Source organism: Primulina eburnea, chromosome 3, assembly GCF_022965805.1.
Source record: "Primulina eburnea isolate SZY01 chromosome 3, ASM2296580v1, whole genome shotgun sequence".
Classification (NCBI taxonomy): Eukaryota; Viridiplantae; Streptophyta; class Magnoliopsida; order Lamiales; family Gesneriaceae; genus Primulina; species Primulina eburnea.
This window is the reverse complement of record NC_133103.1, coordinates 18,015,183-18,036,363: the sequence shown is the minus strand read 5'-3', so window position 1 is coordinate 18,036,363 and position 21,181 is coordinate 18,015,183. Positions and strand designations below refer to the sequence as shown.

Genomic DNA, 21,181 nt, shown 5'->3' with positions numbered 1-21,181 from the left:
TGATTCTTCATTAATAAATATCATCTAGAAAATAATAAATGAAAATAAAATTATTAATTTAATGAAATCTTGATTTTTTTGATCGGTTCGATTTTGATATATATAATCTGAATGAACCAAATAAATTTCGATTTACAAAATCTGACTTTCGATTCGGCTAGGTGTTTGGTTTTTCAGATTTGAATTTTTGATTATTTCAATTTTATTTTTTGAACGCACCTGATCTAAAGTCCCGATTCCCTCCCCCTATTTGAAAGCCATAAATCCACAATATTCAAACGCATTGGATCTCTTATCGATCCAATCGATGGAGGCGATCAAGGAGTTGTCCAATTAAGCTTCGGTTCTGCACTTTCCCCTAGGGTTTCTGCTTCCAGGTTCTCTTGTTCCATGAACTCCGCCAGCCGAGGCATTTGGAGAAGGAGTTGCTTTCTCTATGCTTTAGGACATGTGCATTCGTTATCATTATATCACCCACCACTTCATAAAAAAACTTAGGGTCCACATGTCACATACACATTATATTAACACATCTATTCTCACACATTCATTTTAATATTAACACTCATTATTTGTAGGTCTCACTGTCCACTCATTCATCTTATTTTAATTTAAAAAAAGATATATTCAATTTAAAATTATTTACAAAATTTAAAATATTATTATGCTATATAAATAATAATATGTTTTTATATATTTCGTACGTAATTTTATCTTATTTTCTAAATGTAATTTATTTAAAATTAAATTTTATTATAAATTTAAAATGAAACATGACAACATATAAAAATAAATAACACTGACATAAAAATAAAAAAAAAACATATAAATTAAATGTAAGAGAAATTGTAAAATACTAATTCAAGGGTTGTTGTTGTATTGTGACCAAATATGTTCAAATAAGTCGGTACGAAGTTGGTGATGCACATGAGTATCATGTATTTCGGAATTTTTTCGGAGATATTCATGAAATCCTCGGTTTGAGCCCTGGATGGGTTGTGCGGGTTTGTCACCTTCATCGTTGTACCAATTTGTCACGTGAACCCCCTCATCTTCAACAATCATGTTATGTAAAATAATGCATGCTAACATAACAAGTTTTAACTTTTTCTGTACCAATAACGAGCTGGACCTCTGACAATTGCCCATCGAGCTTGGAGCACCCCAAATGCTCGTTCAACATCTTTTCTTGCAGACTCTTGTCTTTCCTTAAAAAGCCTCCTCTTTGGATCCTCCAGGCAAGGAAAAGCCTTAACGAAAGTAGCTCATTCCGGATATATTCCATATGTTAAATAATACCCCTTCGTATATTGAGTCTCGTTGACCATGAAATTAATCTCTGGGGCACTTCTTTGCAAGACGTTATTGAATATGGATATTCGTACAACACGTTAAGATCATTACGTGAACCGGCGACACCAAAGAATGCATGTCATATCCACAAGTCTTGAGACGCGACCGCTTCAAGCACGATTGGTGGTGACCCATGGCCTCTTGTAAACTGGCCTTTCCAAGCAACTGGGCAATTTTTTCATTCCCAGTGCATGCAATCAACGCTGCCCAACATTCCATGGAACCCGTGCCTCTCATCATGATTTGAAGAAGACGTTGAACATCATCAGCATTTGACCTTCTCAAATATCGATCACTAAATAGTTCAACCACATATCCGCAGAACTTGAAAAGACACTTGAAGGCAATTGATTCACTCATGGATAGGTACTCGTCAAGATGGTCGGCCGGGACTCCATACGCCAATTGACAAATTGCAGCCGAGCATTTTTGCAGTGGTGACAAGCCTTTTATTCTCGCAGCATCATCCCTTTGCTGAAAATATGGTGAACGATTCTCAAGTGCATTCACTATTCGAAAGAATAACTCTCTTCGCATGTGAAACCGTCTTCGAAATATTTGATCTGGATACACCGGGTTTGTGGAGAAATAATAATTGAATAGCCTCGCATGTCCGGCTTCACGATTTCTTTGGATGAACTTTCTTCTTCGCCGCATCACGTTATTACTTTGATATGCTTCAACTATTTGTCAGCTTTGTTGAAGTATCAATGACATTTGCTCTTCTCCCGGATCATAATCTTCATCATCAACTTCAACTTGAACTTCGTTTTCACTTGTCGAGCTAGAGCTGCAACTACTGGAATATTGAAACATTTTCGAATAAACAAATTCAAGTCTACGTGTTTGCCAAATGATATGTTTGTAGAATAGAGAAATGTATAGCACAAGGTGTCTACATATTTTTTAATTTTCAACAGCTATATTGCAACGGCTAATTTGCAACGGCTATATTCCAACGGCTACTTTCTAACGACCATATTTGCAATGACTATATTCCAACGACTACTTTTCAACAACTACATTAATTGACCGGAGAGTTGCATTAATGAAAATTACATTGAATGAAAATTATAACAAATGAAAATTACAATAATCGAAAATTACAGTAACAGAAAATTAAATATTACATCTCCACTTAATCTCTTGACATAGATGAATATTTCATTTTTTTTATTAAATTAGTCGTTAAAATAATTTTTTAATATTTTTTAATAAAACTAACCGTTACAATTTTAATATTTTTACAAATAAATAATCTTTATTTTAACAATTTAAATAAATTATTAAATAAATAAATATATATATTAAATATATAAATACATGTAATAATTAATGGGGATCACTCTTTCGTTGAAATTTAAAAAAATAATAATAAAATACTAAAAAAAAAAATGAAATGATGTGGGACGCTAAAATTGAACTCCCATATAATGTGGCACAAGTGGGTGGGTGTCACCCATCCACATTGATATGAACACTTCATTTGTGGTCAAACACCCACCAATATTGGTGTTCAAACCAATATGAGTGTTAGTCATCCACCCATTTAGCCACATCAGCCTAGGCGTTAAACACCCAGACTCCAAATTATTTTTTTTTTTAAAAATATTAATGGCTAGTGCGTGGAGAAAAAGGCGTTTTATTTAGTTTTTAATTTTTTTAATAGTTCAGATGTTAATATTTATTTTTAAAATAAAACTTTTAATGGTTGGTTTTTATAAAAAAAAAATTAAAATTGTTAGAACTTTCAACGATTATTTTAATAAAAAAATCAGATATTCAATTATAAATATTCACATATTCCACGTATTATTTCAATCGTCAAAACATATTATTTTATATCATAAATCATTCCAAAAATATTCTCTCTACTATTTTCATCATCTCATTTTTATTTTAAATTTTATTTCTAAAATCCTATTTTATTCCAAATAGATGAAAATGATAGAGTTTTTTTTTTAGAAATTTCGTGAATTATCTAAAAATGTCAGAAGAAAATATTTCTTGTCAAAATTCACAAATTCCACCATATTATCCATATTTTCGATACCCACCAAATTATCCACATAACACATATCCACCACCAAATTATCCATATAATCCATATGCAACTAGTATGCTTTTTACATCTCCAACTATAAATGAACCAACCACTCAAAATTTCATCCCGGAGACTCAATCATCCGACCGTGAATCCCCAATTGAACTATCAAATTTGGAGAAGGTAGACTCTGGCACTGAGCGTAAGATAAACGGTCAACCTGGAGAAAGGTTAAAGACGAGGTCTTAGCGAGATCGTTTGTCACTATAAACGATGACCCAATCATCGGAAATGATCAAAAGGCGGAAGCTTTCTGGGGACGTGTTGCAAATCACTACAATGACAAACGTCTCGTAGGTACACCCAACAAAAGTGCCAGTGTCATGCGATCACATTGGAAAAATATCATCCAAAAATAAGTATTGGAACTTTTCAAGTTCGCAATCTTGATTTTGATTTTAACAAAACTTCTTAATTTTTGTTACTAATAATCTACCTTAGTGTGCAGAAGCTAGGATCATTCACGAGCTATTTACATCGCAAGCTGAAGACCCAACTGATCGCACAAACTAAATCAGTCTAACTGTTACGTCAATTGAGAAGTCCAGCTGATTGTCCAGTTGATAGGTGGTTCAGCAGGATAACCTCAGAAGCCCGGCCTGCCGAAGGAGTGTTCAACTGATGAAGAAACCCAGCTGATCAGTTTAACTAAATGAGAGTGAAATCAGTTCAACTGACGAGTCAACTGATTTCACCATCCCAACTGATGATCAGTTCAGCTGACCAGTTCGGAGCATTGGTCAGAATCTTTCAGTTGTAGATGAAGACAAACTCTTTCAGTGGATTCCAGCTGTGCGTGAAGGTACAAAGCCATTGTCCAATCAAAGGACAATAATAGACGTTGCATCAAAGCATTCAAGACAAAACGTTTCAGAAGGGCAGTCGGAAAGTCGAGACAAAAAGTCCAAGAAACGAATTCAATATGCAACAGATACAATAAACGAGTCTCACTGTACATTTAGTTTTCCCACCTATATAAAGAGAAGATCAGTGAAGACTCAACAAGAAGAACGATATACAGAAACAAAAAGCTTCAACTAAAACAAGAGAGAAAAGAAAGGGCACACACATTGCACATCAGCTTTCAGAAGCAATCAGCCTAGAGGGACACTTTAACGTGTTATATGCTTAGTTTAGAAACTTATTTTCCTTAGTGTGTGAGAACATCCTTGTTCAGTTCTCACACACTAACAACTCTTAACCACTCAAATACATTCTTGCACAAAGACGTTAAACTTGTGTATGTAGTCTTTGACACATAGACGTTAAAGAAGTGTTGGATGGAAGGTGTTTCCTTCAGTCGTAGCTAGGAGTTCAGTTTAGGCATTAGTGTAAGTCATAGCTGAGTAGGTTTGTACAAAATATTGTATAAATCAAAGTCTTCTAGTGGATCCTATCCGAGGCGGTAGAAAGGGTGACGTAGGAGCAGTTGAAGTCTTCGAACATCCATAAATATATCTTGTGTATTTAACTGATTAAATGATGTTTTCAAACTGTTTGGATCAGTTATGGTATCCGTCAGTTCAGTTGTCACCACAACTGAATTGATGAATGCAAAAACTAATCTACTCTTTTCCAGTTATTCAGTTTACATGAGTTAAAATATTTTCTAATATAACAGTCTTCTTCACGAAGAATTATTTCGAGTTTCTTCCGCTTGGGTTTTAAACCAAATTTGATTTAGTTCATCGGTGTTAACATTTTTAGAACACGAGCTATTGCAGCTCATTGGAGAATATAGTGTTTGAAATGCCTTCAAAGGCACTAGCATACTCGTTCTTTCAATTGGTATCAGAGCAGGTTATTCTAAGAAGAACATTTGAATAAAACTGTGTTTTTAAAATTTACTACTTTAAAATAGTGTTAGAAGCTATTTAAAAGTATTTCATACTATTTTCAAAACTATTTGAAAATATTTATATGTATCTCTTTAGCAAAGAGTTCAGAGGATTGGTTCCGCAACTAATGTTGTAGCCACTTCTCTAGATTCTTAGATTTGGGGTTTTAATCATCCTGCAGGGGATTGAGAATCATTTGCAAAGATGCACAGCTAAATTGCTCGTTGAACAAGTTTTCAGTTGCAAGCCTACCAGGTTAGCTGTTCTTCAGACAAAACTCATCCATGCTGGGACGTTACTTGATTAAATCACAAGTTGTATTCCAATTCAGCCTAGTCAGATTCTGCTCGACCAGTTAGTCTGGAAGAAATCAAGTTCAAGCAGTTTAACTCGTTTCTCTAGCAAATTGAACTCACAAGCGATGCAGCATTTCAAGCAGTCAAGCAACCAGTTCATGGTATATCCAGTTCTGTCGCATAAACCAACTGATATCTGATGTTGTTTAAAATATGCTACTGTTGTAGCAATTTTTCTTGTTCAACTGATGTATGTACTCAGATGCAAATACAAGGAAATTTATTTAAATAAACATCATGTTTGTTCAGAAGTGTTTCGTTGTGACTGAATAGATATTTCCAGATTTCTTGTCTACATTGCTTGAATGATTATAACCTCTGAATGGATGATTAAATAAATATCTTTCAAATACGCGTCTTTATTCAGTCTCTAAGGGGGAGTTTTTCCTTGTACTCTCAAACTGAAATTATTTTCAATCAGTTTTAAAATTCAGTTGTTGAGAAAAATTCTTCCTTTTCATCAACTGAAAAGTATTTTCCTAATTCTGTTTATCTCTCTTAAAAGGTTTTCACTTCAGTTTTAGAGGGGGATTTTTTTTTTTTTTTGGTTTTCAAAACTTCTTTAAATTCAGTTATAAAGGGGAAGCTTTTAACGATGTTTGAATGTACTAACCCTTTAACTGAATATATTGCGCTTAACTGCTCAAGTTTTTGTAATCATCAAAAAAGGGGAGATTGTTGGAACTTTTCAAGTTCTCAATCTTGATTTTGATATTAAAAAAACTTGTTAATTTGTGTTACTAATAATCTACCTTAGTGTGCAGAAGCTAGGATCATTCACGAGCTGTTTACATCGCAAGCTGAAGACCCAAATGATCGCAAAAACTGAATCAGTCTAACTGTTACGTCAATTGAGCAGTCCAGCTGATTGTCCAGTTGATAGGTGGTTCAGCAGGAGAACCTCAGAAGCCCGGCCAGCCGAAGGAGTGTTCAACTGATGAAGAAACCCAGCTGATCAGTTCAACTGAACGAGAGTGAAATCAGTTCAACTGACGAGTCAACTGATTTCACCAGCCCAACTGAAGATCAGTTCAACTGACCAGTTCGAAGCATCAGTCAGAATCTTTCAGTTGTAGATGAAGACAAACTCTTTTAGTGGATTCCAGCTGTGCGTGAAAGTACAAAGCCATTGTGCAGTCAAAGAACAATAATGGACGTTGCATCAGAGCATTAAAGACAAAACGTTTCAGAAGGGCAGTCGGAAAGTCGAGACACAAATCCAAGAAACGAATTCAAGATACAACAAATACAATAAATGAGTCTCACTGTACATTCAGTTTTCCCGTCTATATAAAGAGAAGATCAGCGAAGACTCAACAAGAAGAACAATATATAAAAAGAAAATCTATGCAAACAAGAGAGAAAAGAAAGGGTACGCACATTGCACATCAGCTTTCAGAAGCAATCAGCCCAGAGAGACACTTTAACGTGTTATCTTCTTAGTTTAGAAGCTTATTTTCCTCAATGTGTGAGAACATCCTTGTTCAGTTCTCACACACTAACACTCTCAACCATTCAAATACAGTCTTGCACAAAGACGTTAAACTAGTGTATGTAGTCTTTGACACATAGACATTAAAGAAGTTTTGGCTGGAAGGTGCTTTTTTCAGTCGTAACTAGGAGTTCAGTTTAGGCAGTAGTGTAAGTCCTAGCTGAGTGAGTTTGTACAAAGTGTTGTATAAATCAAAGTCTTCTAATGGATCCCACCCGAGGTAGTAGAAGAGGTGACATAGGAGCAGTTGAAGTCTCCGGATATCTATAAACATATCTTGTGTATTTAACTGATGTTTTCAAACTTTTTGGATCAGTTAGAGTATCCGTCAGTTCATTTGTCACCATACCTGAACTGATGAATGCAACAATTAATTTACCCTTTTTCGGTTATTCAGTTTACATGAATTAAAATGAATAATTACTTTTAGTTTCTTCTACTTGGTTTTAAACCAAACTCGATTTAATTCATCGGCGTTAACATTAGCATATTGGAGATTATAGTGTTTGAAAATGCCTTCAAAGGCACTAGCACACTCGTTCCTTTAATATATTGCTTCAATGCAAATTACAATAGCATTTATAGTGCGTATCGTAGCGCCACACTAATGAGGTTATACTGTGGCTTGCGTATGAAAAATATCGCGAGGAAAGTAACGACATCACATTTAATCTCGAGCATGTGTAGAGAATCGTAAAAAACCGTCCAATATTTATTCCACATTCCGTTGATCACCTTACTTTGTTGGCAAGAAAAAGGCAAGTATTGCGGAGTCGGGAGCAAGCATCACCTCATAGAACCAAGATGCGAGTCTATTTGTAGACCTAAACGAAGAAGAAACTCGTCCATTAGGTCCGAAGGCAGCAAAAAGAAAATAAAAAAGCAAAACAAAATCGAACATGGAGTGTATGATAATAAACTTGGACAATTTGTTTGCAAAGTTGAATATACAAGAATGAAAAAAAGTTGAAGTTGAAATGAAACAAAAACAACTCGAAGTAGAGGAGATGAAAGAAAAAGCTGTCATAGCCAAAGTTCAACTAAGGAATACACAATCCTTCCGAAAGACACTTCAGAAATGACATATGAACAATTTATCATCCACAAACGTCTATGTCAAGAGATGGAATATGTAATTTTAAATTATTATAATTTTCAATTAACTTAATTTCCAATTAATATAATTTTCATTTAAATTAATGTAACTATCCGGTCAATTAATATAGTCATTGCAAAGTAGTTGTTAGAATATAGATGTTGCAAAGTAGTCATTTCAAATATAGTCGTTGCAAAGTAGCTGTGGAATATAGCTATTGCGAGGAAAAAAATATATACTCTTTGTGCTATAAAATTCTTCATTATAAGAACATACCATTTGACAAACACGTAAACTTGAATTTGTTTCCTTCATAATGTCTCAATATTGCAGTAGCAACAACTTTAGCTTGACATGTAAAAACGAAGTCCGAGTTGAAGATGATGACGAAGATTATGATCCACGAAAAGAGCTAATGTCATTGATACTTCAACAAAGCCGACAAATAGTTGAAGCATATAAAAGTAATAACGTGATACGATGAAAAAAATGTTTATCCAAAGAAACCGTGAATTCGGGCATGCAAGACTCTTCAATGATTATTTCTCCACAAACCCGGTGTATCCAGATTAGATATTTCGAAGACGATTGGGCATGCAAAGAGAGTTATTCTATCGCATGGTAAATGCACTTGAGAGTCATTCATCGTATTTTCAGCAGCGGGACGATGCTGCGAGAAGAAAAGGCTTGTCAACACTACAAAATGCACAACTGCAATTCGTCAATTCACTTATGGAGTCACATCTAACCATCTTGATGAGTACCTGCGCATGAGTTAATCAACTGCCATAAACTATCTTTTCAAGTTCTGTGGATATGTGGTTGAACTAATTGGTGATCGATATTGAGAAGGCCAAATGCTGATGAGGCTCAAAGTCTTCTTCAAATGCATGATGAGAGGCACGACTTCTCTGGAATGTTGGGAGCCTTGATTGCATGCACTGGGAATGAAAAAATTGCCCAGTTGCTTGGAAGGCCAGTTTACAAGAGGCCATGTGTCACCAAAAATCGTGCTTGAAACAGTCTAGTCTCAAGACTTGTGGATATGACATGCATTCTTTGGTGTCACGGGTTCACGTAATGATATTAACGCGTTGTACGAATCTCCTGTATTCAATAACATCTTGCAAAGAAATGCCACAAAGATTAATTTCACGGTAAACGAGACTCAATATACGAAGGGTATTATCTACCATATGAAATATATCCGGAATGGGAAACTTTCGTGAATGATTTTTCTTGCTCGGAGAATCCAAAGAGGAGGTTGTTTAATAAAAGACAAGAGGCTGCAAGAAAAGATGTTGAACGAGTATTTGGAGTGCTCCAAGCTTGATGGGAAATTGTCAGAGGTCCAGATCTTTCTTGGTACAGAAAAAAGTTAAAAACATATTATGTTAACATGCATTATTTTGCACCACATGATTGTTGAAGATGAGAGGGGGGAGTCAAGTGACAAATTGGTACAACGATGAAGGTGATGAACCAGCACAACTCCACGACTCAAATCGAGGATTTCATGATTATCTCCGGGCAAATTCCAAAATACATGATAGTCATGTGCATCTCAAACTTCGTGCCGACTTAGTTGAACATATTTTGTCAAAATACAACAACAATCCTTGAATTAATATTTTACAGCTTCATTTTATATTTAATTTATATGTTTTTTCTAAAAATTTTGTGTAAATATGATTTATTTTTATATGTATACTCCTTCATTTCAAATTTATAATAAAATTTTAATTTTAAATAAATGTTATTCATAAAACAATATAAAATAATAATGTTTGGGTTGACCTGAAAAAAATATCAGGTCACCCAATAACCCAAACTTACCCGATCCATCTTGTTTTTTTAAAAATATTTTACACAATAGGGTTTCTACTTTCTAAACTAAATTAAAGCCTAACCCAATTACCAAATAATTCTCTTACGCATCAAATTCCCTTAAGTCGTTCTCACACTATGTGCGTAACAACGTAAGTCATAACCCTTCTCGGTTTCTCAGCTCATCCAGACATACCTTTGTCCGCTTCTCACTCAGGCATCCAGGTGAAACTTTAAAGTCAGAACCTTATCCTTCTCCGCTTCTCTTCTATCTGTCCAGATGAAGTTGCTTCTCATCCAGCCGTCCAGAATAAACTTCATTTGTATATAGTTTTTGTGTGTAAAAAATTTAAATAGTTTGTATGTATATATCTGATAAGTAACTTCTTCATGAAATTAGAAGCCTTTTAGTCTTTGACATATATCAATAAGAATAAATTTAAGTATACACTTGCTTAATAAAAGATATGAACGATTGAATTTTATTGTGAGATTAGAACCCCTCCCCAAGGCGAAGGAGTTCAAGCAGGGTTGTACATTCACGCAACAAGTTATATATTATACTTATTTATACCTCGACTATATTTGTAAAGATTCCAACAAGATATGAAGATTATTGATGTGAAGACCCAAACTATACCAAGGGACAAAGTGTAAGAAAAAATGGCTCATATCAGAAAGAAAAAAAAAACATGTAGGAAATAACGACGGCCATTGCCTACAACTTTTGACAAAAGATGCGTACACCACCACCTCAACTTTAGAAAATTGAGATGTGCACTCACCTATTCTTTTGACAATAAGGCTCCGACAATAACTAATCAATGGTATGAGATGCCTATAAATAGCAATGATCGAGGTCCCTAAGCACATACCTCATAAGAAATATACACCATCTATAGAGAGCGTTAAGTGCTTAGAAGACTTCAACTGAAATGAAAACAGAGAAATTAAAAATTTTCAATGGCCGGAGGTAACACTTGATTTATTTCCGCATATTGAATATCATGTTTATATACGTGCAGAAACATGATTTTTAGAAGAAATTCTAACATTTGGTATCAGAGTCATGATACCTCTGCCTTGAAAATATTGTTTTCATTATCTGAAAATTGGATATCGGGAAAGTTTTGCGTAAAAAAATTGAATTTAAAATCAGATAAAATGATATTAAGAAACTTACCTGAGAATTTTGTTCTCGATTGCACCTTAAACTTCATCCTGGAAATGTTAAAAAAAAATTGGAGATTTTGTTTTCTGAAATTTTCGGAGGAGATGAACAAATAATACAGGAGAAATTGTGTAATGCCCGAAATTTAATCATTATAATCAGACGTTGATTATTGACATGAATGAGGTTATAAGAACTCAAATGACGAGGCCGGGCGTCGTGGCATGGTTAGCCAAGAATTTGGACAGAACCTTCGGCGCTCGAGCGGTAGAAAAGGACCGCCCGAGCGCCAATGCATCGCAAATTGATCTTTGGACAGAACGTGTGGCGCCCGAGCGGTAGAAATTGACCGCTCGAGCGCTAGGGAATTGTAAAATAAGTAACCGGGCAGAAGGTTCGGCGCCCGGGCGGTAATTCTTGACCGCCCGAGCGCCACCTGGAAATCATGAAGTGCGCCACTTGCTTTCATGCATGTCATGGATGTATATATATATATACACACACATGCAAATCCTTCAGAATATTCAAAAGGAAATCGAGAAGTTGGGGAAAGGCTTCGTTCTTGAGTTTTGGAAATTAAGTACGAGAAATCCGTTCGTCAGATTTTGAATCTGACTTCGGTACCGTGTTTCTAGCAACGACAGCTACAACTGGACGTAAGTTTTGTTACGTTTAGATAAGATTTGAAATTATGATATCGTCAGAATTGAATAGGAATCATATATCGTGTTTCTGATATAGTAGATATCGTATAATTGAAATCAGATCGAAGAACAGACTATTTATGCAATTGTTATGATTTTCGAAAGATATTGACTGAGATCTTGATATCAGAATTGTATATTATTGATTTTGAATATACTGATATTGAGATTATGAGTTCTGGTATTATATCTGGAACGTTCAGATTGACGGGGTTATTCAGATTGTATTGTTATGCCGTCGAAACATCAGTATTGATTTAGATTGATCAGATATGATATTGATTGAGATTCATTGTTATATTGTTGACTTGGATCAGATTGTATACCGAGTTGAGTATTGATCAGAACAGATTCTGAACTGAGAAATATACTGATATTGTATTTGTGTGATTTGTTATTATCAGATTGATATGGACAGATTGGACTTCGAGACTTCGTCTTCGTCAGACCGGGACGACAAAGGTATAATTCATGTAATATCTGGGAAGATACAACTCAAATCAGATCCCATTTGAGTTTCCCAATAAAATCACATACTTATTATTGTTTATCTTCTGATATGATTATGATTTGTTTATAGACTTTATATTCAAATCTTTTGGAAATGAGCATGCTTTGTTTACAGATTGTTATACATTGCATTTGAGTTAGGAAAGTTTGACAGATAGTCAGACTTCTAGACGTTCGGTGTATCGTTACGTAGGAGCAGACACCCTCCTATTGTAGATTACTCGATACAGCTCAGACCGAAGTCTAGGAATAAGACGTACAGTCACCCCGATTGGGAGGGTAGGTGACAGCCATTGACGTCTTATTCACACCGGGATCCCTAGAGTTATAGTTGAGTCGAGTCTAGACATGATTTGACTAGAACTGCATGTGTTTATGGATATGGTTTCATAGACTATGAAACCCATGTGTATGGCTTTCAGTTATGACAGCATGTTTATATGATTTGATTTAAATTGCATGTTTATCTGAATGGAGTTGCATGCTTATTTTGATTTGATTTCATAGATTATGAAATCTATTACTTTTGAATATGATCATGATAGCATGTTTTAAGATTTAGATTGTTTCTATACATGCTTACCATGTTTTATACTGGGATTTATTCTCACGGGAGTTATCCGGCTGTTGTCTTGTTTTGTATGTGTGCATGACAACAGGTGGGGTATGAACGGGGTCGAGAAGATGACGAGAGAAGACGAGTTTAGCGTGGTGATTCCGGACTTACTGTAGATTTGGTTTATTACTTGAACTTAGTAACAGAACCTTAGACTTAGATTGTACAGTATTGTACTTTTATACTGAAATGTATTTTATACTGAGATGTATATTATTTAGATTCCATTACCTTCCGCATTTACATTTTAAAAAGAAAAATTTTTAGACCCTGTTTTATCTTAATTGATAATTAAATCCCAAAAGAAGATTAAGAAAAAGATCAGCGTCCGGGTCCCCACAACAGGTGGTATCAGAGCGATAGATCCTTTAGATTGAGATAGTCAGAATTGATAGATCTTTTAGAATGGGATAGTAGAGAATGAGCGGGGTAGATTGAATTGTCTTCCTTGCATGTGATTGCTAGCATGAAATTTATGTCAATGTTGACTGGCATGATGTGTGCAAGCATGATTTATTGCTTTCCCTATTACATGTTGTTTGTTATCTGAGTTGATTGCAGCATGTAATTGGTAAGCCTGAATCAGAACCGAGTTTGGATCAGAGGTATATGATCAGAGGAGGGCTGAGACAGATTGTATAGATTATGTACTAATCTGTTTGATTATCAGATATACCGCCTCGAAAAATTTCAGAAAAGGGCAGTACTTCGTCTGAACAGATAGATGCATCCGAAATTCAGCTAGAAATAAAGATGAAAGAATTTCAGTTATTGCAGCCGCCGATTCTGAGTTGGTTCCGAGACATCAGAAGATTGTCAGAACTGGTTTGATGATATAGAAATACTGTTCAATTTACTTGATTGTACAGATGAACAGAGAGTTAAAATGATACCTTATCAGTTACGAGAAGCCGCCAGGAGTTGGTGGATTACCAGTAGAAGAATGTGGGAACAGAGAGGTACAGTGATTTCGTGGGAAATATTCAGAACTGAATTTTATCGACGATTTTTCTCAGTCTCGTACCGAGAGGACAAGAAAGCAGAGTTTGAGAATTTGAGCCAAGGTCGGTTGAATATTGATGAATATACCGCCAAATTCTCCACTCTACTGCATTTTGCTCCTCAGATAGCTGGAAATGATGAAGCTATAGTAAATCAGTTCATCAGAGGGTTGAATTCGGAGGTAGTTGCATTTATGAATCTGCAGCGACTTTACCATTTTGCTAACATCCTGAGTAGAGCGAAGAGAGCGGAGGCGAGTCTGATTAGACAGCTAGGGAGGTTGTGTGTGAAGCAACCCCAGACACAGCAATCCCCTCTCCGATATGATCACGGCAGTACGAGTGGGAAGCAAGATTTGCTGAAAGCTCGGAAGAAGTCATTCAAGAAGCCAGAAAGCGGTTCATCTAGCTCCAACGTTTCTGGTCCAAGCCATATTGGAGTGTATTGCAGAAGTTGCGGAGGGAGACATCCCACCGAGCAATGCCAGGGAGTGACTGGTAGATGCAATATTTGTGGACAGCCGGGACATTTTGCTAAAGTCTGTCCCCAGAAGCGTTCCCGAAGATTGTAGGGAACAGAGTTCAATTGAAAACACAGATCCAGAATTCACAGCAGGTACTATTCTTTATGATTCTATTGCATATGTATTGATATATACTAATGCATTTGTTAAGAATATCTTTGACTGAGTTGCATGGAGATATGTTGTATCTGTTGGGTTTGTATGTACTGTAGTATTGATGTCCTTACTTGTGGAGGAAATATTGATATCAGAGATTTCTGCATATATTGTATACTACAGTAAGATGAGAATGAAATAGAGATAGATTATGATGTACTTGTGTTTTCTGATTTGAACGCATTATTGATATGTATATGCTGAACAAGTACAGACATATTGTAGAACTTTTCCATAAATGGTAAGATTCAGACCAGAGATGACTGATCAGTGGAGATACCACGATAAGGATTCTAGATTTAGAATTCCTTTAATATCTGTATTGTATATGACTCGATTAATACAGAAAGGAGCAGATTGCATCCCTATGTATTCAGTAGATCTACTGAAATCGAGCCTAGCATTGGCAAATTTGCCAGTGATATATGAGTTGGCTGATGTTTGCCTAGATAAGATTTCAGATTTATGTGATCTCAAAAAGATAGACTTCAGAATTGAAGGGAGATTAGGTATGGTTGGTATATTAGATTCAGTACAGAATGATATTGAATATACAGAATAATAAACACCGAATTGAAAGAGTTGAATATCTGGAGATGGTAGGGAATATTCTGAGAATTAGAATTATTGTATACAGAAACTATTCAGATAAGAATTCCGCTTGAAACAGATTGTATTCAGAGTAGGTGATATCTGAAATTAGTATACAGATTGACTTTGACACAGTTGCGGTTATGATCAGTGACTGAAAGATATGGAGATCAGAAATATCAGAAATGTCAGAAATTATTATGTCTGATTTGACAGATTATCTTATTCGATTGTTGCTTTATATCTGCTGAGTATTGTCATTGTTCTAAATCAGTATTCGTGATATCTTATATTATGTGGGAGCACATTTTATTTGCAGATAAGATATAGCAGTTGATCAGAATGACATGAAGATATTTACCAGAAATAATTGTTTTATAAGTTCACTGAACTCACTAGATCTGTATAGGTTACTGATATTTTGTATCTGATTTGATATTACTATTGTTTTGAATCCGTATATGATACAGATTGTTGTGAACCGTTGAGAATTTATACAGTTCAATTGTATCAGAGTTGTTTTCGAGAGGTACATCTATTCAAAAATGCGATCAGAATGTTCAGAGCTTGATTGATAATCAGAATGGAGCATCGATCAGAATAACATATATATGATTTTGTGTTCTGTATGACTTGACTAGCTTGTGATATCAGAATGTTTCAGTATTGTATAACAGAATTGATATTGATAGTCAGAACCGAATACCAGGTAGGTATTTCTTCTTTAATTTTTATTATTAACTGATTTTTATGCCGAATAGTTCGAAGTTGAAATCACAGATAGTGTCAAAAATGCGCTGTAGTGACTTCAGTTGTCATGTTTGTGACTGAGAATGTATGATATTTGAACAGACAATTTTGATATAGACAGATTAAGTCGGTTGTGACAGATTTGTACTGAAATTTTGGGCAGAAATTGTACTGAATTGTACGAATTGTCAACAAATGAAGACAGAAATCAGAAGATTATTACAGATGTGTATGTTTCTGAATAGAAAGGGGAGTGCATTTCTATGGCTTTCGTAATGAAATTACCGCCATTTTCTCCAGATTGAAATATGATATGATTGTGATTGACAGATTGTTCAATCTATATTTATCAGTTTGTACAAGATGATGTACAAACATGAGCAAATGACACAGATTGATGTCAAAGAAATTATCAGATTACACATAATGTGGCAATAAAATGTATCAGATTGTGATTGTGATTCATTTTGCACATATGGAAGAGTATACCATACATTATTTCGCAAAATTTTCACCGATTGACGGATAGCCAGAGTGTACTATCCAGATATGGAAGATATCCAGAGAGCGGTAGTGCTGGATGCTAGCACTAGTTGACATGAGGTATTGTTACTTTATGGGTAATTGTGTGGTGATAGCTATCAAAAGAATACTGAGATAGTTACAGACGACATATTGTACAGTGAGTACTACAGAGTCCTTATAAAGAAGATTCAGAAAGGAATAAAGATAGCTCAGAAATGACAGATTTGATAAACCAACATCGGATGATGATGCTTGGTATTGAGAGTGGAAGATTGAATATATCCTTGATCGGGATAAACAGAATTAATAATCGTAAATAGTATTGATTTACTATGAATTGTAGATGGACATATACGGATGTTGTATAGCCAGTATTGCGAGATTGATTCTGTCAAAAGAATTTGGAGAAGTATTATGATGTTATATTTAGTAAATTCTTATTCCAGATTGGAATCAGAGATTTGAGTTTTGAGTTAAACTTTACGATACATTTCTTCTAGTATATTTGAACTGATTACTTGCGAGTTCGAGAACGAACTCAGATCTAAGAGGGGGAGAAATGTAATGCCCGAAATTTAATCATTATAATCAGACGTTGATTATTGACATGATTGAGGTTATAAGAACTCAAATGACGAGGCCGGGCGTCGTGGCATGGTTAGCCAAGAATTTGGACAGAACCTTCGGCGCTCGAGCGGTAGAAAAGGACCGCCCGAGCGTCAATGCATCGCAAATTGATCTTTGGACAGAGCGTGTGGCGCTCGAGCAGTAGAAATTGACCGCTCGAGCGCTAGGGAATTGTAAGATAAGTAACCGGGCAGAAGGTTCGGCGCCCGGGCGGTAGTTCTTGACCGCCCGAGCGCCACCTGGAAATCATGAAGTGCGCCACTTGCTTTCATGCATGTCATGGATGTATATATATATATACACACACATGCAAATCCTTCAGAATATTCAAAAGGAAATCGAGAAGTTGGGGAAATGCTTCGTTCTTGAGTTTTGGAAATTAAGTACGAGAAATCCGTTCGTCAGATTTTGAATCTGACTTCGTTACCGTGTTTCTAGCAACGACATCTACAATTGGACGTAAGTTTTGTTACGTTTAGATAAGATTTGAAATTATGATATCGTCAGAATTGAATAGGAATCATATATCGTGTTTCTGATACAGTAGATATCATATAATTGAAATCAGATCGAAGAACAGACTGTTTATGCAATTGTTATGATTTTCGAAAAATATTGACTGAGATCTTGATATCAGAATTGTATATTATTGATTTTGAATATACTGATATTGAGATTATGAGTTCTGATATTATATCTGGAACGTTCAGATTGACGGGGTTATTCAGATTGTATTGTTATGCCGTAGAAACATCAGTATTGATTTAGATTGATCAGATATGATATTGATTGAGATTCATTGTTATATTGTTGACTTGGATCAGATTGTATACCGAGTTGAGTATTGATCAAAACAGATTCTGAACTGAGAAATATACTGATATTGTATTTGTGTGATTTGTTATTATCAGATTGATATGGACAGATTGGACTTCGAGACTTCGTCTTCGTCAGACCAGGACGACAAAGGTATAATTCATGTGATATCTGGGAAGATACAACTCAAATCAGATCTCATTTGAGTTTCCCAATAAAATCACATACGTGATTATTGTTTATCTTCTGATATGATTATGATTTGTTTATAGACTTTATATTCAAATCTTTTGGAAATGAGCATGCTTTATTTACAGATTGTTATACATTGCATTTGAGATAGGAAAGTTTGACAGATAGTCAGACTTCTAGACGTTCGGTGTATCGTTACGTAGGAGCAGACACCCTCCTATTGTAGATTACTCGATACAGCTCAGACCGAAGTCTAGGAATAAGACGTACAGTCACCCCGATTGGGAGGGTAGGTGACAGCCATTGACGTCTTATTCACACCGGGATCCTAGAGTTATAGTTGAGTCGAGTCTAGACATGATTTGACTAGAACTGCATGTGTTTATGGATATGGTTTCATAGACTATGAAACCCATGTGTATGGCTTTCAGTTATGACAGCATGTTTATATGATTTGATTTAAATTGCATGTTTATCTGAATGGAGTTGCATGCTTATTTTGATTTGATTTCATAAATTATGAAATCTATTACTTTTGAATATGATCATGATAGCATGTTTTAAGATTTAGATTGTTTCTATACATGCTTATCATGTTTTATACTGGGATTTATTCTCACCGGAGTTATCCGGCTATTGTCTTGTTTTGTATGCGTGCATGACAACAGGTGGGGCATGAACGGGGTCGAGAAGATGACGAGAGAAGACGAGTTTAGCGTGGTGATTCCGGACTTACTGTAGATTTGGTTTATTACTTGAACTTAGTAACAGAACCTTAGACTTAGATTGTACAGTATTGTACTTTTATACTGAAATGTATTTTATACTGAGATGTATATTATTTAGATTCCATTACCTTCCGCATTTACATTTTAAAAAGAAAAATTTTTAGACCCTGTTTTATCTTAATTGATAATTAAATCCCAAAAGAAGATTAAGAAAAAGATCAGCGTCTGGGTCCCCACAAATTGCGAGAGAATGGTTTGAAGATGAAGTGCTTGCAATTCATTCTAATTCAATCAATGTGCAATAATGTTTATAAAATTAATTATATGGAGTCTACACATTAAAATGAATAACGTGTATGTATGGAGCCTACGCATGCAATTCAATCAATTGCAGTGCAATTTTCTTCAAATAAATAATTGTGTCGGTTCAAATTTATTATTATTATTTTATTTTTTAAAAATAATAATATTAATAATAAATTTTATAATAATAATGTATTTAATGTGTCATTTAGTTATATGTATAATTCGGTATACATATAACATTTGGTTAAATAATTTGTACATATTAAAATAATTTCAAGTTCGACGTAATTTCTAATACATGTTTAGAAATTATTTTTGCATGTTAGATATAATGTCAAATATTATGGAAAAATGTTTGATGTGCATATGAAAATTTAATATTATGTTTGCTTTTATTTTTGAAGTTTTTAAACGCAAATTGTATTGAAAAATATTTTGGTAAATCAATATTCACAATATGTTCATATTAATTATATTGCGTGGTTTATAATTTGAAATGAACATATCAAGTAAGATGTGAATATAATATTATAAAATAAAATATTTCAGATATTCACAAATGAACAAATAATCCTCACTTTATCACTACTCTGATAAAAGATAAAAACTGACGAGGAGTTCACATTTTCACCTAAATGTGATCATCACTTTATCACTACTCTGATTGAATAGAAAAACTGAGGAGAACGTATTTGTTCATATTAAGTAAAAATGTGAATATAAAGTTATTTAATGAAAAAATTTGGCTTATAAAGATTTACATAAATGTGGATAATTAAGTTGAATAATAATTATAAGGTGACGTAAGAAAACATGATCTGAGAGAGTTCTTCATAAGATCGGTATAGACTGTCTTGACTTGTCACTGGTCTCCCTGAGGAATGTTGTTCTGACTAGGAGTTAGGTATTTAAAAGGCCTTAGCACTACCTATCTTTCCTGGGAACACTCTTGGAAAATGTTGATTATGTTATCAAATAATTATTATAAAAAGTATTAAAGTAAAGCCAAAATTTTGTCCGTGAACCGTATAATTTTAAATAATTGAGGAATAGCCACAACATCCTTAATTATCAAAATTATGCATTAAGTGGATTTGGATCACATAATGGACATCAATTGTAATTAATTATATAAACATAATAAATTTTATCCCACATGGATTTTTATTATATTTATGTAACTAATTAGGTTAAAATATCAAATTATATTTTTCTTAATTTACTCACATGAGTTAAGGAAAATACATTTTGATAGTTTTGTCATAAATTTACAGAAAATTTTTATTGAATTAAAATTTTAGCCCACGGGAAAATTTTATGTCACTAGATTTTTAAAACATGAATTACATTGGTAAAACATGATATTGTCTCAAAATTTTAAGCATATGATATTTTGTGCAGTTATGCAACCTGCGAGTTTTTTTGATATGAAATGTGACATTCTTGATCTAAAGGGCGATAACTATAATATATGGAAAGAAAGAATTCTTCTTCAATTGGGCTGGATGGATATTGATTATGGTATACGGAAAGACGAACCATTTGTTATTACTGAAAACAACATTCTAGATGATGTTGATCTTTATTAAAAATGAGAGCGATCTAATTGACTCTGCGTAATGTTCATAAAGACCAAAATCTCTGCTCGCATGCGTGCTTCTGTCGATCAGCATAATAATGTCAAAAATTACTGAAGGCTATTGATGAACAATTTCAGTCTTCAGATAAGGCACTTGCAAGCACCCTAATTATGGAATTCTCTTCATTAAGGCTCACCAGTGTGAGAGGTGTGCGAGAGCACATCATGAAGATGCGGGACATAGCGGCTCGTCTAAAGACACTTGAAGTGGAAATGTCTGAGACTTTTCTTGTGTACTACATTTTATGCACTCTTCTAT

General features: G+C 34.5%; 1 protein-coding gene across 1 annotated transcript; it reads right to left on the bottom strand.

The window, feature by feature from the left end:
* Window positions 1–333: 333 nt before the first annotated feature.
* On the bottom strand, window positions 334–2,010 carry LOC140826958 (uncharacterized). The gene is made up of 3 exons (XM_073189522.1): window positions 1,405–2,010; window positions 1,117–1,250; window positions 334–439 (listed from the first exon to the last, which is right to left on the bottom strand). The coding sequence occupies exons 1-3, from the start codon at window positions 2,008–2,010 to the stop codon at window positions 334–336; spliced, it is 846 nt and encodes a 281-aa protein (XP_073045623.1).
* Between the last annotated feature and the right edge of the window lie 19,171 nt (window positions 2,011–21,181).